At 45.7% G+C, this 27,549-nt stretch overlaps 1 protein-coding gene across 4 annotated transcripts in view; it reads right to left on the minus strand.

The window, feature by feature from the left end:
* The window catches only part of TPM4 (tropomyosin 4), a 110,031-nt gene that overhangs the window by 24,975 nt on the left and 57,507 nt on the right, over nucleotides 1–27,549 (minus strand). For 2 of the 4 annotated variants that reach the window (XM_069740378.1, XM_069740387.1), the window contains exon 3: nucleotides 2,276–2,409. In XM_069740378.1, coding sequence (XP_069596479.1) covers nucleotides 2,276–2,409 — 134 coding nt within the window. Of the gene's footprint in view, nucleotides 1–2,275; nucleotides 2,410–11,090; nucleotides 11,386–27,549 lie in introns of those variants that run through there. The other 2 variants (XM_069740405.1, XM_069740395.1) reach the window with 2 other exon arrangements.

Consider the following 27,549-nt stretch of genomic DNA (forward strand, 5'->3'; position numbering starts at 1 on the left):
TATATAAATCATCCCATATTCAATCTGCGCCTGAATACACATCAATAGGCTATAACAGGACCCCACTGTAAGTGAATAATTATAGGAAACGTACGTCGGGGTGAGGGGGGACACCCTATCCGTCCACACCATCTGGCTCAGCAACCTATGTGCTCAGGTATTGTGCCCTATATAATAATTATTCATTTACAGTGGGGTCCTGTTATAGCTTATTGATGTGGATTCAGGCACAGATTGAATATAGGATGATTTATAGACCCACTTGTTTAGCTCATTAAAGCCATTATTCCTGGACTTCTAACCTGTTATTTGCACAATATCCCAAGCCATAGTTGTCAGATTTTTTTATTTTCATATATGGTTCTCTTCTTTCAGCTAGTTGCACATAAGTCAGAATCTGGTTAACGCTTGTTGGAAGTGCCATAGTCTGCTTTAAATGGACACCATTAGATAAACATAACTAGACATGAACAATTGCAAAGAACATGCATGACAGAATGTATGTGAGTGACTGAGAAGAGAAAGCACAGAGGACATCTGTATTCTCAATGACAGTCAGCTGAGTATCTGTTAGATCACACACACCATATAAAGGTTTCACAGGAACATATAGAAAGGATTGAGAAAAATGGCCTTGGCTGCCCACAGCTACAGCTTTCAGATTACATTCTGTTAAAATATTTCTTTGATCAATTACTATGAGCAGCAGAGGCAGTTTTTCTTTTGGATCTTCTACATAAGACCGCCTTTCCACTGATATGAGGGCTAGGGTATGTTTCCACGTGCTGGATTACATCAGGATTTGCTGCGGATTGGATGCTGCGTACAGCCGCAGCATCAAGATGTTACAGTATTGTGGAGAGGATTTTATGAAATTCCGCCTCCACTATGTGCGCACGGCCGCATCCGGTGGCCCTGCGTAACCGGACATGCGGCGCGTCTTTCCAGACCGTAGGATGTCTATTTATCTTGCGGTGACGCTCCGTCTCTGCAAGATAAATACCACAGTCAATGAATACAACGCGGTGATTCCGAATGTGCTCAATGAACACATCCGGAATCATCGCGCGTACAATAGGTGTGGCGCTTTGGGAGGAGCAGGGTATCCGCTGCATCCAAAGCGCTGGATTTCCTCAACGTGGAGACATCGCCTTAGGGTATGTATCCACGGGGTATATTGGCAGCTATTTGGACGCAGCGGATACCCCGCTTCGCCCAAAGCGCCGCCCCCTGTTGTACGCACGATGATTCTGGATGTGTTCATTGAACATGTGGAATCACCGCATCTTATAGATAAATAACAGTCTATCTTGTTGAGACGGAGCGTCTCCGCAAGATAAAATAGACATGCTGCAGTCTATAAAGACGCGCTGCATGTCTGGAAACGTAGGGCCGCTGGATGTGGCCATGCGTACATAGTGAAGATGAGATCATAAAATCCCCTCTATGTTGTAAAATCTGGACGCTGCGGATGTATGCAGCATCCAATCCGCAGCAAATCCTGAACGTTTCCTGACCGTGGAAACATAGCCTTACAGTGGCGTGCTCACACTAGCAGATTTGTGACCTGCAGATTAGCATAACGTAACCTGACCTGCTTTAGATTCAAAGTCTGCACCTCATGTCCGTTTACATGTGGTTATTTCTCTGCACTGCTAATAAGATGTGTTGAAATGTCATTCATGCAATTACTAAAATGATGTGAAGATTTTCTGGACACAAATCTGCAACCTGTCCTCCCCATGTGAACACTGCCTGAGGCCGGTTTCACACGTCAGTGGCCCCGGTACGTGTGGTGACAGTTTCCTCACGTACCAGAGACACTGACTCACGTAGACACATTAAAGTAAATGCGTCTCTGCACATGTCAGCGTGTTTTCACGGACAGTGTGTCCGTTTGCAAAGCACGGAGACATGTCAGTGTTCGAGGGAGTGCACGGACCCATTAAAGTCAATGGGTCCGTGTCAACACGTACCGCACATGGATGCTGTCCGTGTGCTTTTTTCCTGTCATAGGGTTAAAATTGAAAAAAAATTGTTGCAATACACGGACCCTAAAAACGTACTCCCGGACATCACACGGATCCCACATGGATGGCCTATGTGAGCACACGGACAACTCCGGTACCGGAATTATCTGGACGTGTGAGACTGGCCTGAGTAAAAGTGCTCAATTCTCTCAATATTCTAATATCAGGAAAGGTGCAATGTTCAGATGAAACCCTACAGCCATAAACCAGGAGCATATTACTTTGTCACGTCACTCCATAAATACCTTTCACTCTCATCAGCCGCCTTTTCGGCTTCTTCCAGTTTCTGTAACGCTGTAGCTAGACGCTCCTGAGCACGATCCAACTCCTCCTCTACAAGCTGGATACGACGGTTTAGTGCAGCGACCTCCCCTTCTGCCTGAAATAAAAAGAAACCTGTATGGATATGGGACATCCTACAGATATTACATACATGCCCTGCAAAGTACGGAGAAATGGGTTCCTATCCAGCACCATGATAGAAAGACTTAGAAGAAAAAAAAAAAAAAAAAAAATCAAGTTTGTGTTAAGACTATGGTTACACTCTACAACATCTTATTGGAGCCTAAAGAAAAAGAATGGATACTGACTGACCCCACCGCCATATTCATCTCCGCGCTCCCATCAGTCTCCTGGCTTCCCCATCTAACACGACGTTACATGACTGCGGCAGTTGGCTGGCAGTAGCTGACCACTTGCACCCATCACACTGCATCCAACAGTGCTTATTCCTGCTCAGTTGGAAAGTAAAACTGCAGGCTGTCAAGTAACGTCCCAGGACAGAAGAAGCCAGCAGTCCACTATTAGACACAGTGCTGAGTATAGAGGTACAGGCCAGTCCGATAATGGAGAACAGGGGGGGGAAGCTAGTGAAGAGTTAGTCTGGCAAAGCGATCTTGAAATTCTGAAACACCCTTCAAGCATCTGAACCAGAATAAGGAATTCTGTCCTTTGAACAATGTGCGTTATGCAATAGGTTAGGTTTCCATTAAATTGTCATCCAGGGAAAAAAAAAATAGAAAATGATCAGAACATAAAGTGCTCCATCATTGCACAAGAGTAGGTTGCTGGAGAAAAGTGAAACCATTCATGGTGGAAACTCCACCTTTCCCTTTATAAAATGGGAAGATTTTCCTTATACGGTAAGGGCCGTTCGGGACGGCCATCTGACAGGAAACCGCCGGCAGGATGCTATCTGTGGGAATAGCTGGAAAATGCTGATCCCTGGAAAGATTGCTAATACTTTACAGATTGGCCAACGTCACGTTCTGGCTCACTTACACTTCCTCCTGGAGCCAAAGCCAGGCAGCAGAGAAGAGGCAACATGTCTAATAAAGAGAAGTCTAGAGTGAGAGTCATAAATAACCTTTTGCTTCATCTCCATATGCCAAACACAATTATTACTGTTCAGTATCATCACTTGGCAGCCGGAAAAACACCCAGGAGATAAACAAGGTACCAGTGGAAACTAATCACATGGAGGTCCCAAAAATCAGCTCTAGAAGAATATTGTTAGAGGCATCTGGTCATCAATGTTTGGTAGCGTTAGGGTCCATTCACACACGTGCATTATGGATCCATGTTACTTACAGTTTTCTTTAATATATTTCATACAGACTGTTGCCAATACTTGTAAAGGGAACCGGATGGTAAGATTTACCCGATTAATAGGCGACAGCGCTGCGTTCATCATAATACCGATTTCTAGCAATCCCACTGATCCCTCTCCAAGGATCTGTTTATACCAAGGAAGGTGACGGGCACAAGGGGGCATTCTCTGCGTCTGGAGGAGAGAAGGTTTTTCCACCAACATAGAAGAGGATTCTTTACTGTTAGGGCAGTGAGAATCTGGAATTCCTTGTCTGAGGAGGTGGTGATGGCGAACTCACTGGAGGGGTTCAAGAGAGGCCTGGATGTCTTCCTGGAGCAAAACAATATTGTATCATACAATTATTAGGTTCTGTAGAAGGACGTAGATCTGGGGATTTATTCTGACGGAATATAGCCTGAACTGGATGGACAAATGTCTTTTTTCGGCCTTGCTACCTATGTTAATGTTAAGGGAAAGTTGCGCGCATAATTGTAAAAATCAGCGTTTTAACCTTGAGGTGCCCCATATTCTTATTAGTCTGAGTGGCATATACATTGGGCTGAGAAGTCCACGTAGGCATGGTTGTAATGGCTGTAGTACCCCAAGTCACTAATGCACAGCGGCACCGTGACCTGCTGTGTCACAGGACAGGAAAGGCAGGACTAGGAGATGAACATTGGAAGTAGGATCTTCTACCAGCACTTCACAGAATCCACATAGGAGAAACTCAAGGTAGAAGATGCTAATGAATATTTTATGAGGATCTTTGCTTAACACAAACTGATCTTGTGGAGGTATGACTGGTACTGTATTATTGCTGATAATGTTATTTATACAGGCCAATTCTATACGAAGAACACATATGGTATATTGCTGAGTCCTATCATTCTGTGTGTTCAGCACACACAAAAGACTAATAGTGGATTGCATTTTGCAGTGTGGTTGTCAAATAACACACATGCAATAAAAATGACATCCTATGGCTTTTTATACCAGTCTGGGACAATTTGTAGTGGCCAGCTGGTAGACATCTAGGGCACCGGGTGTGGAAGGAATGCGAGGTGGAGACAGCACTGTACACAAAACGCACAGCCAGCCTTACAGTCTATACTCCATACAGTAAGGAAAACTGGTCACAGATGACCTACTATATACAGTTACACCAGGAAAGGGTGTGTCTGCAGGATACGGTGTGCTCGGGCGGCTAACAACTCCGCTGATCTCCTTCAGACACTCAAAAGCCTGAAGAAACTCCGGTCAAGAATTGTAGCTAAATACGCAAAACTTAGGAGGTTACCAAAAATTAGAAGCAACAATTTCAAGCATCGTACGCATTTCCATGAACTTTTGTACAATACTAGCAAATTGTGTGCAAGGGGGCTCACTCAGACTGGCCTATAACTTGCACAAGTGATAGCACTTGCTCCAATGTTATACTATGGCCAACTAGTGATTATTTGCTCATGCAGAGGAGTTTTGGGGTGGGGTGACCACACTGCATGCTGTCATCCAGGTGCAGTGCCAACAGCCCAGACACCAGCAATGGCGGAGATTGAGAGATCAGCAGCTCCGTGATCATCTCATGTGAGGATCAGAGCACCGACACTGGGCTCCGAGTGTCATCAGCATCTCACATCGGATACTATACGCTACTGTGACCCCGCTGCAGAGCACCATTGTGGAAATGTGGATGCCAAGCCACACGTCACGCTTTGCATATCAGAAGTGACATTTTACGCTGCAAATAGTCACTGCAGGTGAAAGGGTTATTGTAACAAAAAAAATCCTGCTTTTTTACATTGTTATGAAAATGCCAGAATTTTTCAATGTACACGTTATTTTATATTTTGGTAAATCGGATGTTTACAAAATGTGGCAATACCAAATACTTTTGGGAGCCAATTCCTTAGAGAGGAACATGTGATTGTTCTAGCTACTGTAAAAAGGCTTTGCTCAGAGGAAGTCTGATATACAGCGATGGCAGCCTTTACAGGCCTTCCAGCTGCCAAGACAAGCCACTGGAACCCACTATCACATCACTTGGGGTGGAGCGGCGACTGGGGTGGGGTGGGGAGTGTTGCAGTGGGACAGGATTTACCATAAATTCTGCTGCCAATGATTTAAATGCAGCAATCGGAGCAAGCTCTGGTTGGTCACCATAGGCCTGAACTACCTACTACATGCCAGAATCCCCAGCACCTCTTCTATTATGAACCCTTGGCGCACACATCATAGAACTGCAAATCAGAAGAGGGTCCCAAACTACTGATGTGGCCACCGGACCAGGCTTCTTCGAACCGATTGGCTTATCTGCAAACGCTTTGCAGTAAGGGTTTGTATGTCAATTATTTCTTCCAATCTTCAGTGTGGAGAGGGTGAGGTGGGAGAGGACTATTAACATCTAGCAGGGGTCCATCCAGGGGTGCCTATTAACAGACAACTGACCTTCCCGCCAAGAGTCAGTTAGGACTTCATATTAGCTAATCAGCATGTGCGCTTAAAAGGGATTGTCCTGTTTAACTACTTTTTTCTCCCCAACTTCAAAGCACTTGGAATTTTTTTTCTCCCACTTCTCAATACATCACATGATATGGTGTCATTCAAAAGTACAACTTGTCTCAAAGAAAATCCCTCATACGGTTACCGTATGTGGATGGAAAAATAAACTAATTGCTCTTTGAATAAGAGGAGGAAAAACAACAAAAAAAGGTTTCATCTAAAAAGTACATGCACGAAAGGGAACCTGTCACCCCCAAAATCAAAGGTGAGCTAAGCCCACCAGCATCAAGGACTTATCTACAGCATTCTGGAATGCTGTAGATAAGCCTCCGATGTATCCTGAAAGATGAGAAAAAGAGGTTAGATTATACTCACCCAGGGGCAGTCCGGTACGATGGGCGTCGCGGTCTGGTCCCTCCCATCTTCTTACGATGACGTCCTCTTCTTGTATTCACACTGCGGCTCCGGCACAGGCATACTTTATCTCCCTGTTGAGGGCAGAGCAAAGTACTGCAGTGCGCAGGCACCAGGCCTCTCTAACCTTTCCCGAAGCCTGCGCACTGCAGTACTTTGCTCTGCCCTCAACAGGGTAGACAAAGTACGCCTGCACTGGAGCCGCAGCGTGAATACAAGAAGAGGACATGATCGTAAGAAGATAGGAGGCGCCGGACCGCGACGCCTATCAGACCGGACCGCAGCGGGACCGCCCCTGGGTGAGTATAATCTAACCTGTTTTTCTCATCTTTCAGGATACGTCGGGGGCTTATCTACAGCATTCCAGAATGCTGTAGATAAGCCCGATGCTGGTGGGCTTAGCTCACCTATGATTTTGGGGGGTGATAGGTTCTCTTAAAAAATAAATAATGACAAGTAGATAACCCCCCCTTCCTTTAATAAAGGTTTTGATTGAAGACCCCATCCACTTTTTTAGGCTGTAAACTGCATTAGATTTGCAGTGTGAAGTTAGCACATTTGCAACATCTTTGAATCCGCACCGGATTGTCCAACTTTAGTCTAAATATTCCAAATTGATAAGTCTACATTCATAAAGGCACTTGCTACCACCAAAGGGAGATGTGAATGGTAGATGTGTCTGTGTGATGCAACACAGCCCTGTCCTAAAATGGCATGGAGTAAATGAATCACTTTGTCTGGCTGAGGTCACTCGCCCTAGATTCTCACCTGGCACAGGACGCTGAATCATGTCTGTTAGGAAATCATCAAGAGCTCAGGAATGATTGCACCACTTCTGAATGAGCTCATGGTGATTTATGGAAAGGAATGCACCCCTAAAGCAGGTATGGCCTATCTGCATGGGCAGCAGGGCAGATGTTGGAACATGCCACGTCGATGTTATATCTTGTGCATTTATAGGAGTCATTTCTCGTTGAACAGTGAAGTCATGCATGCACTCACCGGGATGTTAGGATTTGGCTTTTGGCCACACTTTTTTTCCAGGTGAAGCAAATGTTTTCCATCTGTTAAGTGCGGGCAAATTGCATCGCGAACCCATGACTATTCTCATGCAGTGTTTGACTGTGTGGTCAAAAGACTTTAAATACTCCCTTAAAGGGGTTGGCAACATGATCCTGTGTAAGCATTCCAGGTTCTCCTCTGCACTTCTGTTGGAGAATGTGACCAGACCTGTTCATCAGCTTCCTCCAATAGGAAAGCAGCTTTCCCAAGTGCAGTGTTTTTGGAAGTATTGAAAAAAAAAGAAAAAAAAAAGACACTTATTGGAGCTGATGGTCGACTTCTATGTACGGTGTCAGCTGATGTCACCTGCAGATACTAATGTGCACTAGTGGCATCCAGGATGTCAAAGTATTAAGGTACCGTCATACTCAGCAACTTTCCAACGATCACGACCAGCGATACGACCTGGCCGTGATCGTTGGAAAGTCCTTGTGTGGTCGCTGGAGAGTTGTCACACAGACAGCTCTCCAGCGACCAACGATGCCGAGGTCCCCGGGTAACCAGGATAAACATCGGGTTACTAAGCGCAGGGCCGCGCTTAGTAACCCGATGTTTACCCTGGTTACCATTGTAAATGTAAAAAAAAAAAACAAAAAAAACAAAACACATACTCACATTCCGGTGCCTGTCACGTCCCCGGCGTCCGCTTCCCTGCACTCCTCCTGCATCCTGGGTGAGCGCCGGCCGTAAAGCAGAGCGGTGACGTCACCGCTGTGCTCTGCTTTACGGCCGGCCGGCACTGACACAGGATGCAGGAGGAGTGCAGGGAAGCGGACGCCGGGGGACGTGACAGGCACCGGAATGTGAGTATGTGTTTTTTTTTTACATTTACAATGGTAACCAGGGTAAACATTGGGTTACTAAGCGCGGCCCTGCGCTTAGTAACCCGATATTTACCCTGGTTACCAGTGAACACATCGCTGGATCGGCGTCACACACGCTGATTCAGCGATGTCAGCGGGTGATCCAGCGACTAAATAAAGTTCTGCCCTTCTAGCTCCGACCAGCGATGTCACAGCAGGATCCAGATCGCTGCTGCGTGTCAAACACAACAAGATCGCTATCCAGGATGCTGCAACATCACGGATCGCTATCGTTGTAATGTTGTTCAGTGTGATGGTACCCTTACTGAGGCAAGGGGATATTCCCATGGAAGGCTCTGTTCCTATCCATACTGGGGGGAGGAATCTGTTGCAGATGGAGTAAAAAAAAAAAAATGCCAGAAAAGACGCTCCAGATGATGAGCTATTTTGTGCAAAGACTGTAAAGGCAGGCTGTGGGTCGCAGGCCATGATGTGTGGCTGTCTACTAGCTTGGTGCATACAGCTATGGAGAGAAAGTTCCCAAATGATGACATGCTCTGGGTTTTTCTCGGATATGTGATTTTCACAGATGTGTGAATGGACAAGTGACACTAGGGGGTCCAAGTGCCACCTAATCGTAAAAATAATATTGGACAGCAGTCAGATATGTCAATGCACCCCATAACAGAGGAGAACAATGGAAATAAAGAACACAGATTGTGAGCAGGGACTAATAATTGCCTGGAAATGCCACGACACTAATCAGCAGGGGTCCGATCTCAAAAGGTGAGGACAGACTTTCCGTTAAGGCCTTATATAGACCGATATTCATCAGTATTTGGTCAGCATGTCTGTTCTACCATCAGTGATTTTATCCCCAATTCGCAAATCTGTGAATCATTACAATGGCAAATCTGCATGCCATCAGTGACGTTCACAGTTCTATTTGTAATTTTGATCCATGCCTCGGACAAAAGATGGACAGGTCTCAATTTTTTTTGTTGCAAACATATGGTCTGCAAAATAACACAGACTTGTGAATAGCACCACAGGCAATAATGGGTATGGCTTCTATCCATGAGAAAGCAAAGTTCTCCTGCACGGTGGCACTCCAGCAGATGCCATCGGACAACTATGCCAGTCCAGACTACACATTTGTGAATGATAACAGCTACTCACCACAATTGCCAGGGAGCGACTGTGCGGGGGAAAATCCCTTTCGTTCTGAGGTTTCGTTAGAAAGTAGTGGCAAACTGAAATATTGTTGGGTTATTACTGTGCTCTGCCACATTACGGTCTGTGGTCGCAGCAAGGTCGGCTCAGACAGCCATATTTCAGAGGTGTCCTACACAGAACAAGCCACTAGAAGCACAGTGTACAAGAGATTGCTACAAAGGTCAGTCTGGATTCATTTCTACAATGGACCATAATGAACTAGTGTGTGTCATATCTCATGCTGTGAGCAGCTAATTCTTCAGCCTGTGGCCAACGCACCCTGTATTTGGTGCAACATCTTGGAGGGGGTTTATATCAAACCTAGTAGAAACTCAGGTTTCCCAGTCCAAGCTACATACAATAAGTTAGAGCTTGGACACGATAAGGCCGACGTACTTACTTTGAAACAAAATCTTAAACTACTTATAAAATTATTTGAATATTAGTCAGTCTGACAGATTTAAAAGGAAGTACACCAGCCTCATCAGGTCTACGAGATCTACTTAATATGAGCATCTTCTCAGTGATGAATATTGCTAACGCAGTTGTCCAGAATGGATGAAAACCCCCCAGAATAGACCATCAGTACAGATTAGTGGCAGTGCACCCATCAGCAGTCCCTGTGCTGCGCAGTCAGCCGTGTAGTGACCGCAGCGGAGTACGGATACACGCCACCCATTCATATGGGGCAGACGGGCGTTACCCGGTCACTACATGGGTATGCTCTGCACTGGGAACAGCTGATCCGGGTGGTGCCAGGTGATGCGCCCCCACCAATCTGCTACTGATGGACAATACCGCATCAATATACAGCACCGGACAATCTACACAGTGAGATGTCCGATTATAACAAGGTCTTCGATAAAGGGGCTGCCCACTTTGGCTAAGTCTTGGATATGAGCAGGCCCTGGCACCAGGGAAATAAGTCACTAACATGGCCTGCTATGAAAGGAACGGTCCATCCATGTAATAACTGGACCAACATGGCTACTTTGGAAAAGCCTCACCTGTCCACATGTATTACCACTCAGCTCACAAAGCTGCAATACCAGGAACAACCAGCAGGCAGGAGAGGTGCTGTCTCTGGAAAGTAGCAGCTACCTCCCTCCCTCCAACCCTGCAGCAGCTGATAAGCAGGCTCCTCACCTCCACATAGGCAGGCAGGCGAGGAGCAGCAGTGCACTCGCTTTACGGCTCATCCTAGGCAGGCGCCCGGCCGTCTCCATGGTAACCAGGCAGCGTACCATCAGCCACGAGGGTGGGAACAGTCACCATGAGTGACAACCCGTCCACACAATCCCCATTAGCCACACATCTAATCACAGCACCCAGGTGGCACAGGACAAGTGGGCGGAGCAGAAGAGAGCAGTGTGGAGGGAGAGAATGGCCGCCAGGAGGGGCAGCAGAGAGTCAGCAGTGAGAGCAGAGAGGAGACAGGAAGCAGAGGCCGTATAGCTTGGAGTAGCGGCGCCTCACTTTCTCACGCATCTCCCGCTCAGTGTCCAGTTCCCTCTGCAGCCCCTGCGCTCTGTCTTCAGCATCGTCGGCCTGCTGCTGGAGAGCCTGGATCTTCCTCTTCACCGCTTCCAGGGAGTTGAGTCCAGCCATTGTGTCTGCAGGGAGTGGGACCGTGTGGTGACTGGAGTGCGGGCTACAGTTCATAGACCAGGTCTGCAGCCACTCCCGGCACAGCAGCAGCAGCCTGAGGGACTGTGACTGAGGCGAATGTGGCAGCCAGGAATTCTAGGGTGAGGTCATAGCACGGGTGGGCGTGGCTACCTATGGGCGGTGACGTCAGCACGCGCAGGGCGTTTCCCGCCTTAAAAAGGAGCTCGGCTTTTTCGACTTATTTGGGAAAGAAACTGTGGATTTTTCTCGCATTCCCGCCCCTCGCTGAGTGACTAAGGCCTCTGTCTGCTGGAAAGTTCCGGCAGCTCCCAGGACTCGCCTGTCTCCCTGCTGGCACTGAGAGTAATGGCTGGGGGAACTTGGCCTTTGTGCTGGCAGCTGATGCTGCAGGGGTGGGCTTCCGAATGGGGGTGTCCTCCCGCTGGGGCTCAGGTAACCGGAAGGTGTGCTGCATTTGTAATGTGGCGCTAGTAAGCCGCCACACGGTGACAACGCTGTACTATGGAGCCCTATATAGCGGGTCACAGAGGGGACCACATGAGCTAGGGCTGTGCCCACACAGTAACTATGAAGACAACCTGGCACTCGGGTATGAACAGCTCAACATTTATTTGTAGTACCAGTAAACGGTTTGGTCATAAGAGACTTTCTTCAGTGACGTACTGACAGACTTGTAGAGAAATAATGGTGGTTGGTCAGACTCTAGCGTGACCACCTACTCTTCTAAGGCTACTTTCACACTTCTGTCGGTACGGGACCGTAGGCCCGACGGACGTTGTGCTAAATGTAGTACAGCGTGGGCAGCGGATGCAGTTTTACAACGCATCCGCTGCCCGTTGTGATGAGTGGGGAGGAGGGGTGGACTGCCGTGCAGTCGAAAATGGCGGACGTCGCACAAAAAAAGTTACATTGAACTTTTTTTTGTGCGCCGCGTCGGCCAAAACACGACGCATCCATCGCATGACGGATGTGATGTGTGCCCCTTTGTCGCTAATACAAGTCTATGGGCAAAAAACGCATCCTGCAAGCACATTTGCAGGATCCGTTTTTTGCCCATTGCGACGGAGGAAAAAAGACGGAAGTGTGAAAGTAGCCTTACTCATGTTAGGTCATCCATCAAGTGGAGAGGTATATGCTTAGCTCACTGTGGATCATTAAGTGCACTTAATTGACAAGCGGTGGACTCCGTGTCGTATCCAGGATCCACAGTGAGCTAAGCATATACCTCTTCGCTTGATTGATGACCTAACATGGGTAAGAAGAGTAGGTGATCACGGTAGTCTGATCAACCACCATTATTTCTCTACAAGTCTGTCAGTATGTAACTGAAGAAGGTCTCTTATAACCAAAACATTTACTGGTACTACAAATAAATGTTGAGCTGTTTATACTTAAGTTGAGTGCCAGGTTCTCTTTATATTTACGTCACATGGTGTGGGAACCTACCTGTGCACACTTTCAGTAGTGCTCACGTCTTATTTTTTCATGTGCCGACACAGTGACATCGCTGTAATATGGAGCCTGGTACAGAGAGGGAACCACGTGAGCTAGGTCTGTGTCGGCACTGTGACATCGCTGTAATATTGAGCCCTGTGCAGCGGGGCGCAGAGGCCACGTGAGCTAGGTCTGTGTACACGGTGACAACATTGTAGTATTGAACTCTGTAATATGGAGCCCTGTGGAGAGGGGATTACGTGAGCTAGGTCTGACACGGTGACATCACTGTAATATGGAGCCCTGTACAGCTGGGTGCAGAGGCCACGTGAGCTAGGTCTGTGCGGACACGGTGATGACGCTGTAATATAGAGCCCTGTACAGCGGGGGCACAGAGTGGACCACGTAAGCTAGGTCTGTGCTGTCACTATGACAATGCTGTAATATGGAGCCCTGTACAGTGGGGCACATAGAGGCCACATGAGCTAGGTCTGTGCCAACACGGTGACAACTATGGAATATGGAGCCCTGTACAACGGGGAGCAGAGAGGCCACGTGTGCTACGGTGACAACCCTGTAATATGTAGCTCTGTACAGCGAGACACAGAGAGACCACGTGAGCTAGGCCTGTCCCGACACTGTGACAATGCTGTAATTTGGAGCCCTGTACAGTGGGACGTAGAGAGACCACATGAGCTAGGCCTGTCTTAACACGATGACAACGCTGTAATATGGAGCCCGGTACAGAGAGAGGACCACGTGAGCGAAGTCTGTGCCTACACGTTGACAACGCTGTAATGTGGATCCCTGTACAGTGGGGCGCATAGAGGGGACTATGTGAGCTAGGTCTGTGCCAACATGATGACGATGCTGTAATATGGAGCCCTGTACAGTGGGGCGTAGAGGGGACTACGTGAGCTAGGTCTGTGCCACTGTATATGTCATAAAGATGCCCACACATAATATATGAGGAGTAAGCGGGCACTATAATCCTTATGGCATCAGACAGGCAGGGGTCTCTTGCACAAGGTGGTCAGCCATCTTGAACAGCCGAAGGGTCATCCAAGATATGTGAAGTGCTGCACACAGGCACAAAGTAGCGTTAAATCGGTCCTAAGCAAGTCCAGCACTGCATCCCATTTCCTGCTATAAGGTTGGCCACTAAGGCAACGTGGGTGCTTGTAGAAGATATGGGGTAGACAGGCTCACACCTCTGCAGCCAATGTTTAAACTAGACAAGTGGGGACACAGCAATAGGTGTTTTTCATTGCTCTAGCTCTACTGCTACCTGTGAGCAGCATTGCACATATCGGGCAACTAGACCCAGTCCACAGGTCACAACAGTAATCTGTGGCTGCAGGGGAGAACCAATGGGTGCTTCTCGTCTCCTGTCTGATGACTGTAGATTACTGGCATGGCCAATGGACCAGCTTCTCTCAATCGACTCACTCCAACTATATAAGCAACCTCATTAATGTAAGAACCTTAAAGCTGTGGCTACTTGGAAACAGAAATGTGTCCCAATTTTACCACGGATCTGAATTAAGACTGCATCTGCTATGTGCACAGAGGTTATTCAGGTGTTTCTTTGCAGCTGGTCCTCTTTAGAATCCATATTCAAAATTGTACACCAATGAGTTGCAAGTGCAGTGGGTAGGAATTGCACCTCCATCTCTCCTGCTTCTCTCTGTATTCCCTGCCCAGTGGCTGCCTCTTCTTTCTGACTGACAGTTCACTGAAACACAAGTCAGGTAGGGAAAAGGCAGAGAAGCTATAAGTGCAGTCCCTGCCTACTGCACTCACAGCTCATTAACATACAATATCAACTATGGATTTTTCTAAAACAGCAAAATGGATTTCTACGAGGAAGTTAAGGATTCGGCATCAAAGCACCTTTACATACATGCTATTAGGGGTATAAAATCCTGATGACACTTTCTCTTTAACGGGAATCTGTCACCCCAAAAATCGTATATGAGCTAAGGCCACCGGCATCAGGTGCTTATCTACAGTATTCTGTATTGCTGTAGATAAGCCCCCGATGTAACCTGAAAGATAAGAAAAACAGGTTATATTATATTCACCCAGGGGCGGTTCTGGTCCAGCTCCTCCCATCTTCATACGATGACGTCCTCTTCTTTTCTTCCTGCTGCGGCTCCGATGCAGGCGCAGAGCAAAGTACTGCAGTGCGTAGTTGCCGGGAAAGGTCAGAGAGGCCCGGTGCCTGCGCACTGCAGTATTTTGCTCTGCCCTCAACAGGGCAGACAAAGTACGGCAGCGCCGGAGCAGGAAGAGGAGGCGCCAGACACTGACCGCAACGCCCATCAGACACGGACCGCAGCGGGACCACCACAGGGTGAGTATAATATAACCTGTTTTTCTTACCTTTCAGGATACATCGGGGGCTTGTCTACAGCATTACAGAATGCTGTAGATAAGCCCCTGATACCGGTGGCCTTAGCTGATATACAATTTTTGGGGTGACAGATTCCCTTTAAGCCTATAGCATTACATTGTAAAGTCTACATATTCAGCATTTTTTTATGTTTTTGTAACTTTTTGTCAATTTTGGCATTTTATTGTTTTTTTCTAAAAGACTTCAAAATGGTTCAGAAAAAATAACCCACACAATAATGCATGTCTTAAAATGCACAGAAATGGGGGCCTAAACGGCTTCGAGAGAAGGATATAGTTGTCTCACAACAGTATGACACAAAAGCTTCCAGGAGCTCTCAGCTGAGCAGATCAACACTTGCACTGCTAAAATAAACTTGCACCATTTAATATGAAGGTGAAGTGCTTCTAATCAGTGCAGGAGTGTGAGAAATCAAACCCTGTGGTCTTCTGGCTCCGGTCTGTCTCAGTAAACCCATGACAGTACCTCCTCTTCTACAAGGGACCTCCATAACCTCAAGTCTGGCTCCGGTCTGTCTCAGTAAACCCATGACAGTACCTCCTCTTCTACAAGGGACCTCCATAACCTCAAGTCCGGGTTTATCAGGGTGTGCCACATGAAAAGACTGGATCAGCCTGGCCACATGGACGTCAGATGCTTGTTCCCACATACTATCTTCAGGACCATATCCCTTCCAGTGTACCAGATACTGATGTATCAACAATCTTAGTTATTTGAAATTCCAAATATCTCAAGGGTGCAGAGTTGATGGTGATTATAGGTATAGATAAAAAAGGGGAGAAGCCAGCACTGCTTATGGTCAGAACGCAATACATAAAGTTCACATGCACAGATTGATTTCTAACTGTATTTCAAAATGAGACATTTAGCAAAAAGTGATCAATTCTTTGAGCCGCCACGCCAAGGCATTCTCATACCGGGGCAGTCCCACTCTATGTTTTTTATATTCGCTGTGCCATTATGGCTTCCTAAATGTATTAAAAGCAAGACCACATTAATTGCAAACTGTACCTGAAGTGTTGTGAATTCTGTTGTCGAACTCCCTCCTGTGGTCGTGAATGGTACTTCGGCGAGTCCTGTCCATGGACTCCCTCTGGTGGCTATGAGTGAAGCTGCTGCTTCTGAGGTTCCTTACACAGGTGACGTGGTTTATCCTTTGGTTGGCTTCTCTATTTAACTCCACTCAGATCGTTACTCCATGCCAGCTGTCAATGTTTTAGCATTGGTTCAGTTCGCTCCTAGATCTGCCTGGTGACCTGTCTTCTCCTGCAGAAGCTAAGTTCCTTATTGTTATTTTTGCTCATTGTTTCTTTGTCCAGCTGGTTATCCTGATTTTGTCTTGCTAGCTGGAAGCTCTGGGATGCAGAGTGGGCCCCCTCCCCCCTCCCCCCCCCCGCACCGTGAGTCGGTGCGGAGGTCTTTTTTGCACACTCTGCGTGGTCTTTTGTAGGTTTTTGTGCTGACCGCAAAGATTCCTTTCCTATGCTCTGTCTATTTAGTAAGTCTGGCCTCCCTTTGCTGAAGCCTATTTCATTTCTGCGTTTGTGACTTTCATCTTTTCTCACAGTCATATGTGGGGGGCTGCCTATTCCTTTGGGGAATTTCTCTGAGGCAAGGTAGGCTTTATTTTCTATCTCTAGGGCTAGCTAGCTCTGAGGCTGTGACGAGGCGCCTAGGGAGCGTCAGGAGCGCTCCACGGCTATTTTTAGTGTGTGTGATAGGATTAGGGCTTGCGGTCAGCAGAGCTCCCACATCCCAGAGCTCGTCCTGTATGAGTTTAACTATCAGGTCGGGTGCTCCTAACCACCAGGTCATAACAGTACAGCTGGCCCAAAGTATTAATGCATCTCAATAGAGGGATAAGAGGACTTCTGAGACCTTTTTTTTTTTCTTTGCACTGTGTTTTGTCTTTCTTTTCCCCTAGACCTTTGGGTGGTTCAGGACACAGGTGTAGAGATGGACATTCAGGGTCTATCCTCTTGTGTGGATCATCTCACTGCAAGGGTACAAAACATTCAAGATTTTGTGGTTCAGAATCCTATGTTAGAGCCTAGAATTCCTATTCCTGATTTATTTTCTGGGGATAGATCTAGATTCTTGAATTTCAAAAATAATTGTAAACTGTTTCTAGCTTTGAAACCCCGTTCCTCTGGTGACCCCGCTCAACAAGTAAAAATCATTATTTCTTTGTTGCGTGGTGACCCTCAAGACTGGGCATTTTCCCTTGCGCCAGGAGATCCTGCATTGCGTGATGTAGATGCGTTTTTTCTGGCGCTTGGATTGCTTTATGATGAACCAAATTCAGTGGATCAGGCAGAGAAAATCTTGCTGGCTTTGTCAGGGTCAGGATGAAGCAAAGGTGTACTGTCAGAAGTTTAGAAAGTGGTCTGTGCTTACTCAGTGGAATGAATGTGCCCTGGCGGCAATTTTCAGAAAGGGTCTTTCTGAAGCCCTTAAGGATGTCATGGTGGGATTTCCCACGCCTGCTGGTCTGAATGAGTCTGTCCTTGGCCATTCAGATCGATCGGTGCATGCGTGAGCGCAAAGCTGTGCACCATCTGGCGGTATTCTCTGAGCATAGGCCTGAGCCTATGCAATGTGATAGGACTTTGACTAGAGCTGAACGGCAAGAACACAGACATCGGAATGGGCTGTGTTTTTACTGTGGTGAATCCACTCATGCTATCTCCGATTGTCCTAAGCGCACTAAGCAGTTCGCTAGGTCTGCCACCATTGGTACGGTACAGTCTAAATTTCTTTTGTCCGTTACTCTGATTTGCTCTCTGTCGTCCTATTCTGTAATGGCATTTGTGGATTCAGGCGCTGCCCTGAATTTGATGGTCTTGGAGTTTGCCAGGCGCTGTGGTTTTTTTCTTGGAGCCCTTGCAGTATCCTATTCCATTGAGAGGAATTGATGCTACGCCTTTGGCCAAGAATAAGCCTCAGTACTGGACTCAATTGACCATGTGCATGGCTCCTGCACATCAGGAGGATATTCGCTTTTTGGTGTTGCATAATCTGCATGATGTGGTCGTTTTGGGGTTGCCATGGCTACAGGTCCATATAATCCAGTGTTGGATTGGAAATCTATGTCTGTGTCCAGCTGGGGTTGTCAGGGGGTACATGGTGATGTTCCATTGCTGTCAATTTCGCCTTCCACTCCTTCTGAAGTCCCTGAGTTTTTATCAGATTACCAGGATGTATTTGAAGAGCCCAAATCTGGTGCCCTACATCCTCATAGGGATTGCGACTGTGCTATTAATTTGATTCCTGGTAGTAAGTTTCCTAAGGGTCGTCTGTTTAATTTATCTGTGCCAGAGCACGCCGCTATGCGGAGTTATATAAAGGAATCCTTGGAGAAGGGTCATATTCGTCCGTCGTCGTCACCATTGGGAGCAGGGTTCTTTTTTGTGGCCAAGAAGGATGGTTCTTTGAGACCTTGTATTGATTACCGCCTTCTTAATAAGATCACAGTCAAATTTCAGTATCCTTTGCCGCTGCTGTCTGATTTATTTGCTCGGATTAAGGGGGCTAGTTGGTTCACCAAGATAGATCTTCGAGGGGCGTATAATCTTGTGCGAATTAAACAGGGTGATGAATGGAAAACAGCATTTAATACGCCCGAGGGCCATTTTGAGTACCTGGTTATGCCATTCGGGCTTTCTAATGCTCCATCTGTGTTTCAGTCCTTTATGCATGACATCTTCCGAGAGTACCTGGATAGATTTATGATTGTACATTTGGATGACATTTTGGTCTTTTCGGATGATTGGGAGTCTCATGTGAAGCAGGTCAGAATGATGTTCCAGGTCCTTCGTGCGAATTCCTTGTTTGTGAAGGGGTCAAAGTGTCTCTTTGGAGTTCAGAAGGTTTCATTTTTGGGTTTCATTTTTTCCCCTTCTACTATCGAGATGGACCCTGTTAAAGTTCAGGCCATTTACGATTGGACTCAGCCGACATCTGTGAAGAGCTTGCAGAAGTTCCTGGGCTTTGCTAATTTTTATCGTCGCTTCATCGCTAACTTTTCCAGTATTGCTAAACCGTTGACTGATTTGACCAAGAAAGGTGCTGATGTGGTCAATTGGTCCTCTGCGGCTGTAGCGGCTTTTCAGGAGTTGAAGCGTCGTTTTGCTTCTGCCCCTGTGTTGTGTCAGCCAGATGTTTCGCTCCCTTTTCAGGTGGAGGTTGATGCTTCTGAAATTGGAGCAGGGGCTGTTTTGTCGCAAAGAAGTTCTGATGGCTCGGTGATGGAACCCTGTGCCTTCTTTTCTAGAAAATTCTCGCCTGCTGAGCGCAATTATGATGTGGGCAATTGGGAGTTGTTGGCCATGAAGTGGGCATTCGAGGAGTGGCGACATTGGCTTGAAGGAGCTAAACATCGCGTGGTGGTCTTGACGGATCACAAGAATTTGACTTATCTCGAGTCTGCCAAACGGTTGAATCCTAGACAGGCTCAATGGTCGCTCTTTTTCTCCCGTTTTGACTTTGTGGTTTCATACCTTCCGGGATCTAAGAATGTGAAGGCTGATGCCCTGTCAAGGAGTTTTGTGCCTGACTCTCCGGGTGTTCCAGAGCCGGCGGGTATTCTTAAAGAAGGGGTAATTTTGTCTGCCATTTCCCCTGATTTGCGGCATGTGCTGCAAAAGTTTCAGGCTGATAGACCTGAGCGTTGTCCTACGGAGAAACTGTTTGTCCCTGATAGATGGACTGGTAGTTATCTCGGAGATTCATTGTTCAGTATTGGCTGGTCATCCTGGAATCTTTGGTACCAGAGATTTGGTGGCTAGATCTTTTTGGTGGCCTTCTTTGTCACGGGATGTGCGTTCTTTTGTGCAGTCCTGTGGGATTTGTGCTCGGGCTAAGCCCTGCTGTTCTCGTGCCAGTGGGTTGCTTTTGCCCTTGCCGATTCCGAAGAGGCCCTGGACGCATATGTCCATGGATTTTATTTCTGATCTCCCTGTTTCTCAAAAGATGTCGGTCATTTGGGTGGTTTGTGATCGCTTCTCTAAGATGGTCCATTTGGTACCCTTATCTCAACTGCCTTCCTCCTCTGATTTGGTGCCATTGTTTTTCCAGCATGTGGTTCGTTTGCATGGCATTCCGGAGAACATCGTCTCGGACAGAGGTTCCCAGTTTGTTTCGAGGTTTTGGCGGTCCTTTTGCGCTAAGATGGGCATTGATTTGTCTTTTTCTTCGGCTTTCCATCCTCAGACTAATGGCCAAACCGAACGAACTAATCAGACTTTGGAGACATATCTGAGATGCTTTGTGTCTGCTGATCAGGATGATTGGGTGTCCTTCTTGCCTTTGGCTGAGTTCGCCCTTAATAATCGGGCCAGCTCGGCTACTTTAGTTTCTCCTTTTTTCTGCAATTCTGGTTTCCATCCTCGTTTTTCTTCAGGGCAGGTTGAGCCTTCGGACTGTCCTGGTGTGGATGCGGTGGTGGACAGGTTGCAGCAGATTTGGACTCATGTGGTGGACAATTTGACATTGTCCCAGGAGAAGGCTCAACGTTTCGCTAACCGCCGGCGTTGTGTTGGTCCCCGACTTCGTGTTGGGGATTTGGTTTGGTTGTCATCTCGTCACGTTCCTATGAAGGTTTCCTCTCCTAAGTTTAAGCCTTGTTTCATTGGACCATATAAGATTTCTGAGGTTCTTAATCCTGTGTCATTTCGTTTGGACCTTCCAGCTTCTTTTGCCATCCATAATGTGTTCCATAGGTCGTTGTTGCGGAGATACGTGGCGCCTATGGTTCCCTCCGTTGATCCTCCTGCCCCGGTGTTGGTCGAGGGGGAGTTGGAGTATGTGGTGGAGAAGATTTTGGATTCTCGTGTTTCGAGACAGAAACTCCAGTACCTGGTCAAGTGGAAGGGTTATGGTCAAGAAGATAATTCCTGGGTTTTTGCCTCTGATGTTCATGCTGCCGATCTTGTTCGTGCCTTTCATTTGGCTCATCCTGATCGGCCTGGGGGCTCTGGTGAGGTTTCGGTGACCCCTCCTCAAGGGGGGGGTACTGTTGTGAATTCTGTTGTCGAACTCCCTCCTGTGGTCGTGAATGGTACTTCGGCGAGTCCTGTCCATGGACTCCCTCTGGTGGCTATGAGTGAAGCTGCTGCTTCTGAGGTTCCTTACACAGGTGACGTGGTTTATCCTTTGGTTGGCTTCTCTATTTAACTCCACTCAGATCGTTACTCCATGCCAGCTGTCAATGTTTTAGCATTGGTTCAGTTCGCTCCTGGATCTGCCTGGTGACCTGTCTTCTCCTGCAGAAGCTAAGTTCCTTATTGTTATTTTTGCTCATTGTTTCTTTGTCCAGCTGGTTATGCTGATTTTGTCTTGCTAGCTGGAAGCTCTGGGATGCAGAGTGAGTCGGTGCGGAGGTCTTTTTTGCACACTCTGCGTGGTCTTTTGTAGGTTTTTGTGCTGACCGCAAAGATTCCTTTCCTATCCTCTGTCTATTTAGTAAGTCTGGCCTCCCTTTGCTGAAACCTATTTCATTTCTGCGTTTGTGACTTTCATCTTTTCTCACAGGCATATGTGGGGGGCTGCCTATTCCTTTGGGGAATTTCTCTGAGGCAAGGTAGGCTTTATTTTCTATCTCTAGGGCTAGCTAGCTCTGAGGCTGTTACGAGGCGCCTAGGGAGCGTCAGGAGGCTATTTTTAGTGTGTGTGATAGGATTAGGGCTTGCGGTCAGCAGAGCTCCCACATCCCAGAGCTCGTCCTGTATGAGTTTAACTATCAGGTCGGGTGCTCCTAACCACCAGGTCATAACACTGAAGCGTTTCTGAATCACTCCCATGACACCAGAAAGGGCAACTGCAGATAAAGGTTGAACAGGTCCAGACATAGACATTTCAGGTCCAACCTCCACACTGCCTAAACAGGACCACAGATGAAGGGTGAGACCGGATTAGACACAGGTGTACAATCAAACAGAACCCTGCTGTATGTGTGTACAGCAGCCTAGATCAATCACAATGAACACAGAAAGAATGGCGTGCATAACCCAGCGCGCACGGCAACAGTGGTGGTCAGCCACAAACCAATGTCTCACCCTTCATCTGTGGTGCTGGTTTAGGCAGTGTGGAGGTTTATGTCCAGACCTGGTCAACCTTTATCTGCGCTTGCCCTTTCTGGCGCCATGGGAGTGATTCAGAAAAGCTTCAGGTACAGTTTGCATTTAATGTGGCCTTGCTTTTAATACATTTAGGAGGGCGTAATGGCACAGCGAATATTAAAAACGTACATTAGGACTGCCCCATTATGAGAATGCGTGGCGGGGTTGCTCAAAGAATTGATCTATTGTTTGCTAAATGTCTCATTTTGAAATACAGTTAGAAATCAATATGTGCATGTGCACTTTATGTATTGCGTTCTGACCATAAGCAGCGCTGGCTTCTCCCCACCCTGTGGTTGGCGCACATAGCAATGCAGGAACTCGGCTACATAAGAGCGATCTGAGCATCACTTCTGTGTAGCAGAGCCGATCGAGTTGTGCCAGCTTCTAGCCTCCCATGGAGGCTATTGAAGCATGGCAAAAGTTAAAAAAAAAAAAGTTTTAAAAAATATGAAAAAAATATATAAAAGTTTAAAACGCCCCCCTTCTGCCCCATTCAAAATAAAACAAGAAAAAAGATCAAACATATACATCTTTGGTATTGCCGCGTTCAGAATCTCTCGATCTATCAATAAAAAAGAGATTAACCTGATCGCTAAACGGCGTAGCGAGAAAAAAATTCAAAACGCCAGAATTAATTTTTTTTGGTCGCTGCGACATTGCATTAAAATGCAATAACGGGCGATCAAAAGAACGTATCTGCACTAAAATGGAATCATTAAAAACGTCAGCTCGGTGTGCAAAAAATAAGCCCTCACCCGCCCAGAGATCCCAAAAATTGGAGACGCTACGGGTATCGGAAAATTGTGCCCCCTTTTTTTTTTTTTGCAAAGTTTGGAATTTTTTTTCACCACTTAGATAAAAAATAACCTACACATGTGTGGTGTCTATGAACTCGTAATAACCTGGAGAATCACAATGGCAGTTTCAGCATTTAGTGAACCTAGCAAAAAAGCTAAACAAAAAACAAATGTGGGATTGCACTTTTTTGCAATTTCACCACACTTGGAATTTTTTTCCCGTTTTCTAGTACAAGACATGGTAAAACAAATGGTGTCGTTCAAAATTACAACTAGTCCCGCAAAAAACAAGCCCTCACATGGCCATGTTTATGGTAAAATTTAAAAAGTTATGGCTCTGGGAAGGAGGGGAGCAAAAAACGAAAACGCAAAAACGAAAAGGGCTCCATCATGAAGGGGTTAACTCAGAAAGGGTTCAGAAATCAATATTTTGTGGAATAACCATAATTTTCAATCACAGCTTTCTTGCGTCTTGGCATGCTTTTCCACCATTCTTTCACACTGCTTCTGGCACAAAAATTTAAGCAGTTCTTGATTACATTCTAGAGGTTTTCAATGGGGTTCAGGTCTGGAGATTGGGCTGCCCATGGCAGGGTTTTGATGTGGTGGTCTCTTAATTTTTGCCAGAGCTGTACGTCTCAATATTCTGGTTGACCTGTTCAGTTTGCCCATTAGACTGCAGGTGAAATGCTGAAGAGAACAGATGGATCCCCAAACGAGTGCAAAATACCTTTCAAAATTTGGAAATAAACAGCACCCCCCAGTCAGAAACAGTATCTGTAGGGATCCCATGTAATTTTACAATCTGTTGATGAAAATTTGCACCAAGGTCTTGGTATAAGGTTAAGCAGGTAGTGCAATAAAATGTGACATTTTACTGAATCTGTCCATCACCATAAAAATTACAGTAGGGTAATTCCATGTCAAGTGGACCAGTGGTCCCCACTCAACCTTCTCCGATTTTGCAGAAAATTTATAAGGATGTACATGTACGTTTAAAAAGAGGTTCTGTAAATTTTTAGGGCCAGATGTCAAATATATTGGGCAGTGTTTACCTTTCACTGGAGATTCCACCAAGCCTGCAGCTTCAGCTAAGTGGATTTTGCAAACTTTGGCACATAGCCAGTATAGAACTCTAATGGCTATGATGCTGAAATTTGGCATACTAGCTCAACTTTTGGTGCTAAATACGATAAAATTATTACCGGTTATGACAAAACAATATTTCGGCCGCAATTTTGTGTCAAAGTAGCTTGAAAAACGCGTTGCATAAAATTTATGCCGAACTTTGCCCATATATAACTCAAGACCAAAAACCAATAGTAACTGGTGCTTTGCTCTGTACACCAAACATGTACATGACTTTGCATTGCTGCAATATCACGGTCAAAGCATATGTATTTGTGGAAATATTCACACCCACATATGATGAAAAACTTAAAAACCCCCAATTTTACCTATTTTTAGGTCAAATTTCTCAGAAAGGGTACCCATAAAATATATTAATGCTGATATCATTAGAAAGAGCACATTTTTCTCTACAAGGATCATTGTTTGTTTTTTTGGAGTCTCTCAGTTTAGGAAATGAAATGCCACTGAACATGGTGTTATTTATTAATACGCAATGAATGGTAACTGCACTATTCAAACCCTTGCGTTGGTCCATGGTGGTTATACCACAACCAATTCCCTAAGAATTGGTATTATAATCTTATTAAGAATTGTAATAATGCTGTCTTTCGAGAATTGGCAGCCCCATTGCCCAGGAGCCATGGCTGATAGCCGTGCAAGGTGAGCCTCGGGCGGTCTCTTTATCGCAGGTTCCGAAGCCTGGGGGTGGGTGTCTTTGCCTAGGATCCCAAGCCTAATATTGGGTATCTTTTGTTGGTTCCCAAGCCATAATGTTCAGTCTAAGTGGTCTGGAATTGTTGCTGAATTTGCAACATAATCGGTTCAGAGAAGCTGTATTGTCGGCCCATTGCTGTTGCAGCTGGTGCTGGAATTATTGCAATGATTGACTGCTCGGGAATCCAGCATGTATCATTTCTCACAGGCCAGTGAAAGAAGCTAGCTGGTCCATGAGGATGCATAAAATTTATTAATGCATCATGCTCGTCGACTGAAATTTCAGAAATATTTTCAATCCACCAGTTCCTATCGTAAATGCAGGCAATGTATTGCCCTGGCTGGAGGTTTGCAATGGGCACAAAAGGCATTTCTGATCTGACAGATCTATCTACATGGGCAATGAAAGATGATGGGTCATTTGACATCCTTGAAATGCGAATCTTTTTGTCATCAATTGGCACAAACTGGTGATTTTCTCTTGTTCCAGCAATTGTATGTCCATCTTTGAACCTTTCCTCTTGAACTACCCGTATTTCGTCAATTTTTTCTTTTGGAACAAAATAAAACTTGATTCCTTGCATTTGCTCGTTGCAAAAGTTGAATAAATCCACCGGGATCAGTATTTGGTTTTCAGTTGGGCGTTGAAGACTGGCACGAGCTGCCAACCTCTTTGCTGTCCCTCCAATCCCATCACAGGGCGACTTTCCATGACTGGTACCAAAAAAATTCCATTCAGCGCTGATATTGAAATCAGCATTGTGGTGGCACGAGTTGAGAGAATTTTTGAAATTTTTGTACTGGGCTGCAGATCAATTGCTGAAGTAGTGGATATGACGAATCCCATAGATGAGTCTTGAGATACTCCACAAAGTGTGGACTGCAACTGTCATGTCGTGAGCAATCACTGATTATGCACAAGCTGATGTTCTGCGCAGCTTCACCATTTAACTCCTTGAAGTAAATTACAAATGGGTGTACTGTAGCTTGACTATTTTCCCAGTGGAAACCTTGAATGGCATCTTCAACAATAAATGAGTAATTTTCAGCAAAGTCCATAAGGATCACAAGCTCTCCAGGTCTCAGATTTTCCTTCAACGATTTCAGATAGCAACTTTGATGCTTGGCGATGTAGTGATGGCTACAAAGTTTAGAAATATCAAAACCAATTCTTCAATGAAATCTTCTATAGTCAGTTGTTTGGTATCAAGCGTGTCTCGATCAGTGTGAATCCATTGTTTGAACTCAATAATATCTTCAGGGTCACTGTTGACAAACACATTGACTAGAAATTCTTTTAAAACTTCAGGACCCGGGCATTTATCACAACGGCCAAGCATACAGTCCTTAGATTCAATTCCACAGACCATTTTGCATATGAGCTCTTTGTAGTCATCATTGATTTGACATTAGCATTAGTTTGACATTTTGTTGAATGGTACACACACACACAAACGGAATGTGTTCCAGCAGATCCAACGGTTACGCATCACTTTGGCCGAATCTCACAAAACTTGGAAAATCCAATTTCAGGGCCATTCCGATCCCGATAGGCAACAAACATTTCCCTCATATTGAAAATAGTCACGCTACAGTACACCCATTTGTAATTTACTTCAAGGAGTTAAATGGTGAAGCTGCGCAGAACATCAGCTTGTGCATAATCAGTAATTGCTCACGACATGACACAGTTGCAGTCCACACTTTCTTAACAGTAATTGTGGAGTATTTCAAGACTCATCTATGGGATTCGTCATATCCACTACTTCAGCGATGGATCTGCAGCCCAGTACAAAAATTTCAAAAATTTTCTCAACTTGTGCCACCACAATGCTGATTTCAATATCAGCTCTGAATGGAATTTTTTTGGTACCAGTCATGGAAAGTCGCCCTGTGATGGGATTGGAGGGACAGCAAAGAGGTTGGCAGCTCGTGCCAGTCTTCAACGCCCAACTGAAAACCAAATACTGACCCCGGTGGATTTATTCAACTTTTGCAACGAGCAAATGCAAGGAATCAAGTTTTTTTTTTTTTTTTTTTTTGTTCCAAAAGAAAAAATTGACGAAATACGGGTAGTTCAAGAGGAAAGGTTCAAAGATGGACATACAATTGCTGGAACAAGAGAAAATCACCAGTTTGTGCCAATTGATGACAAAAAGATTCGCATGTCAAATGACCCATCATCTTTCATTGCCCAAGAGACCGCCCGAGGCTCGCCTTGCACGGCCATGGCTCCTAGGCGATGGGGCTGCCAATTCTCGAAAGACAGCATTATTACAATTCTTAATAAGATTAGAATACCAATTCTTAGGGAATTGGTTGTGGTATAACCACCATGGACCAACGCAAGGGTTTGAATAGTGCAGTTACCATTCATTGCGTATTAATAAATAACACCATGTTCAGTGGCATTTTTCATTTCTTAAACTGAGAGACTCCAAAAAAACAAACAATGATCCTTGTAGAGAAAAATGTGCTCTTTCTAATGATATCAGAATTAATATATTTTATCGGTACCCTTTTTGAGAAATTTGACCTAAAAATAGGTAAAATTCGGGTTTTTTAAGTTTTTCATCATATGTGGGTGTGAATATTTCCACAAATACATATGCTTTGACCGTGATATTGCAGCAATGCAAAGTCATGTACATGTTTGGTGTACAGGGCAAAGCACCAGTTACTATTGGTTTTTG

Source organism: Ranitomeya imitator, chromosome 1 (genome assembly GCF_032444005.1).
Source record: "Ranitomeya imitator isolate aRanImi1 chromosome 1, aRanImi1.pri, whole genome shotgun sequence".
In the NCBI taxonomy this organism is placed as follows: domain Eukaryota; kingdom Metazoa; phylum Chordata; class Amphibia; order Anura; family Dendrobatidae; genus Ranitomeya; species Ranitomeya imitator.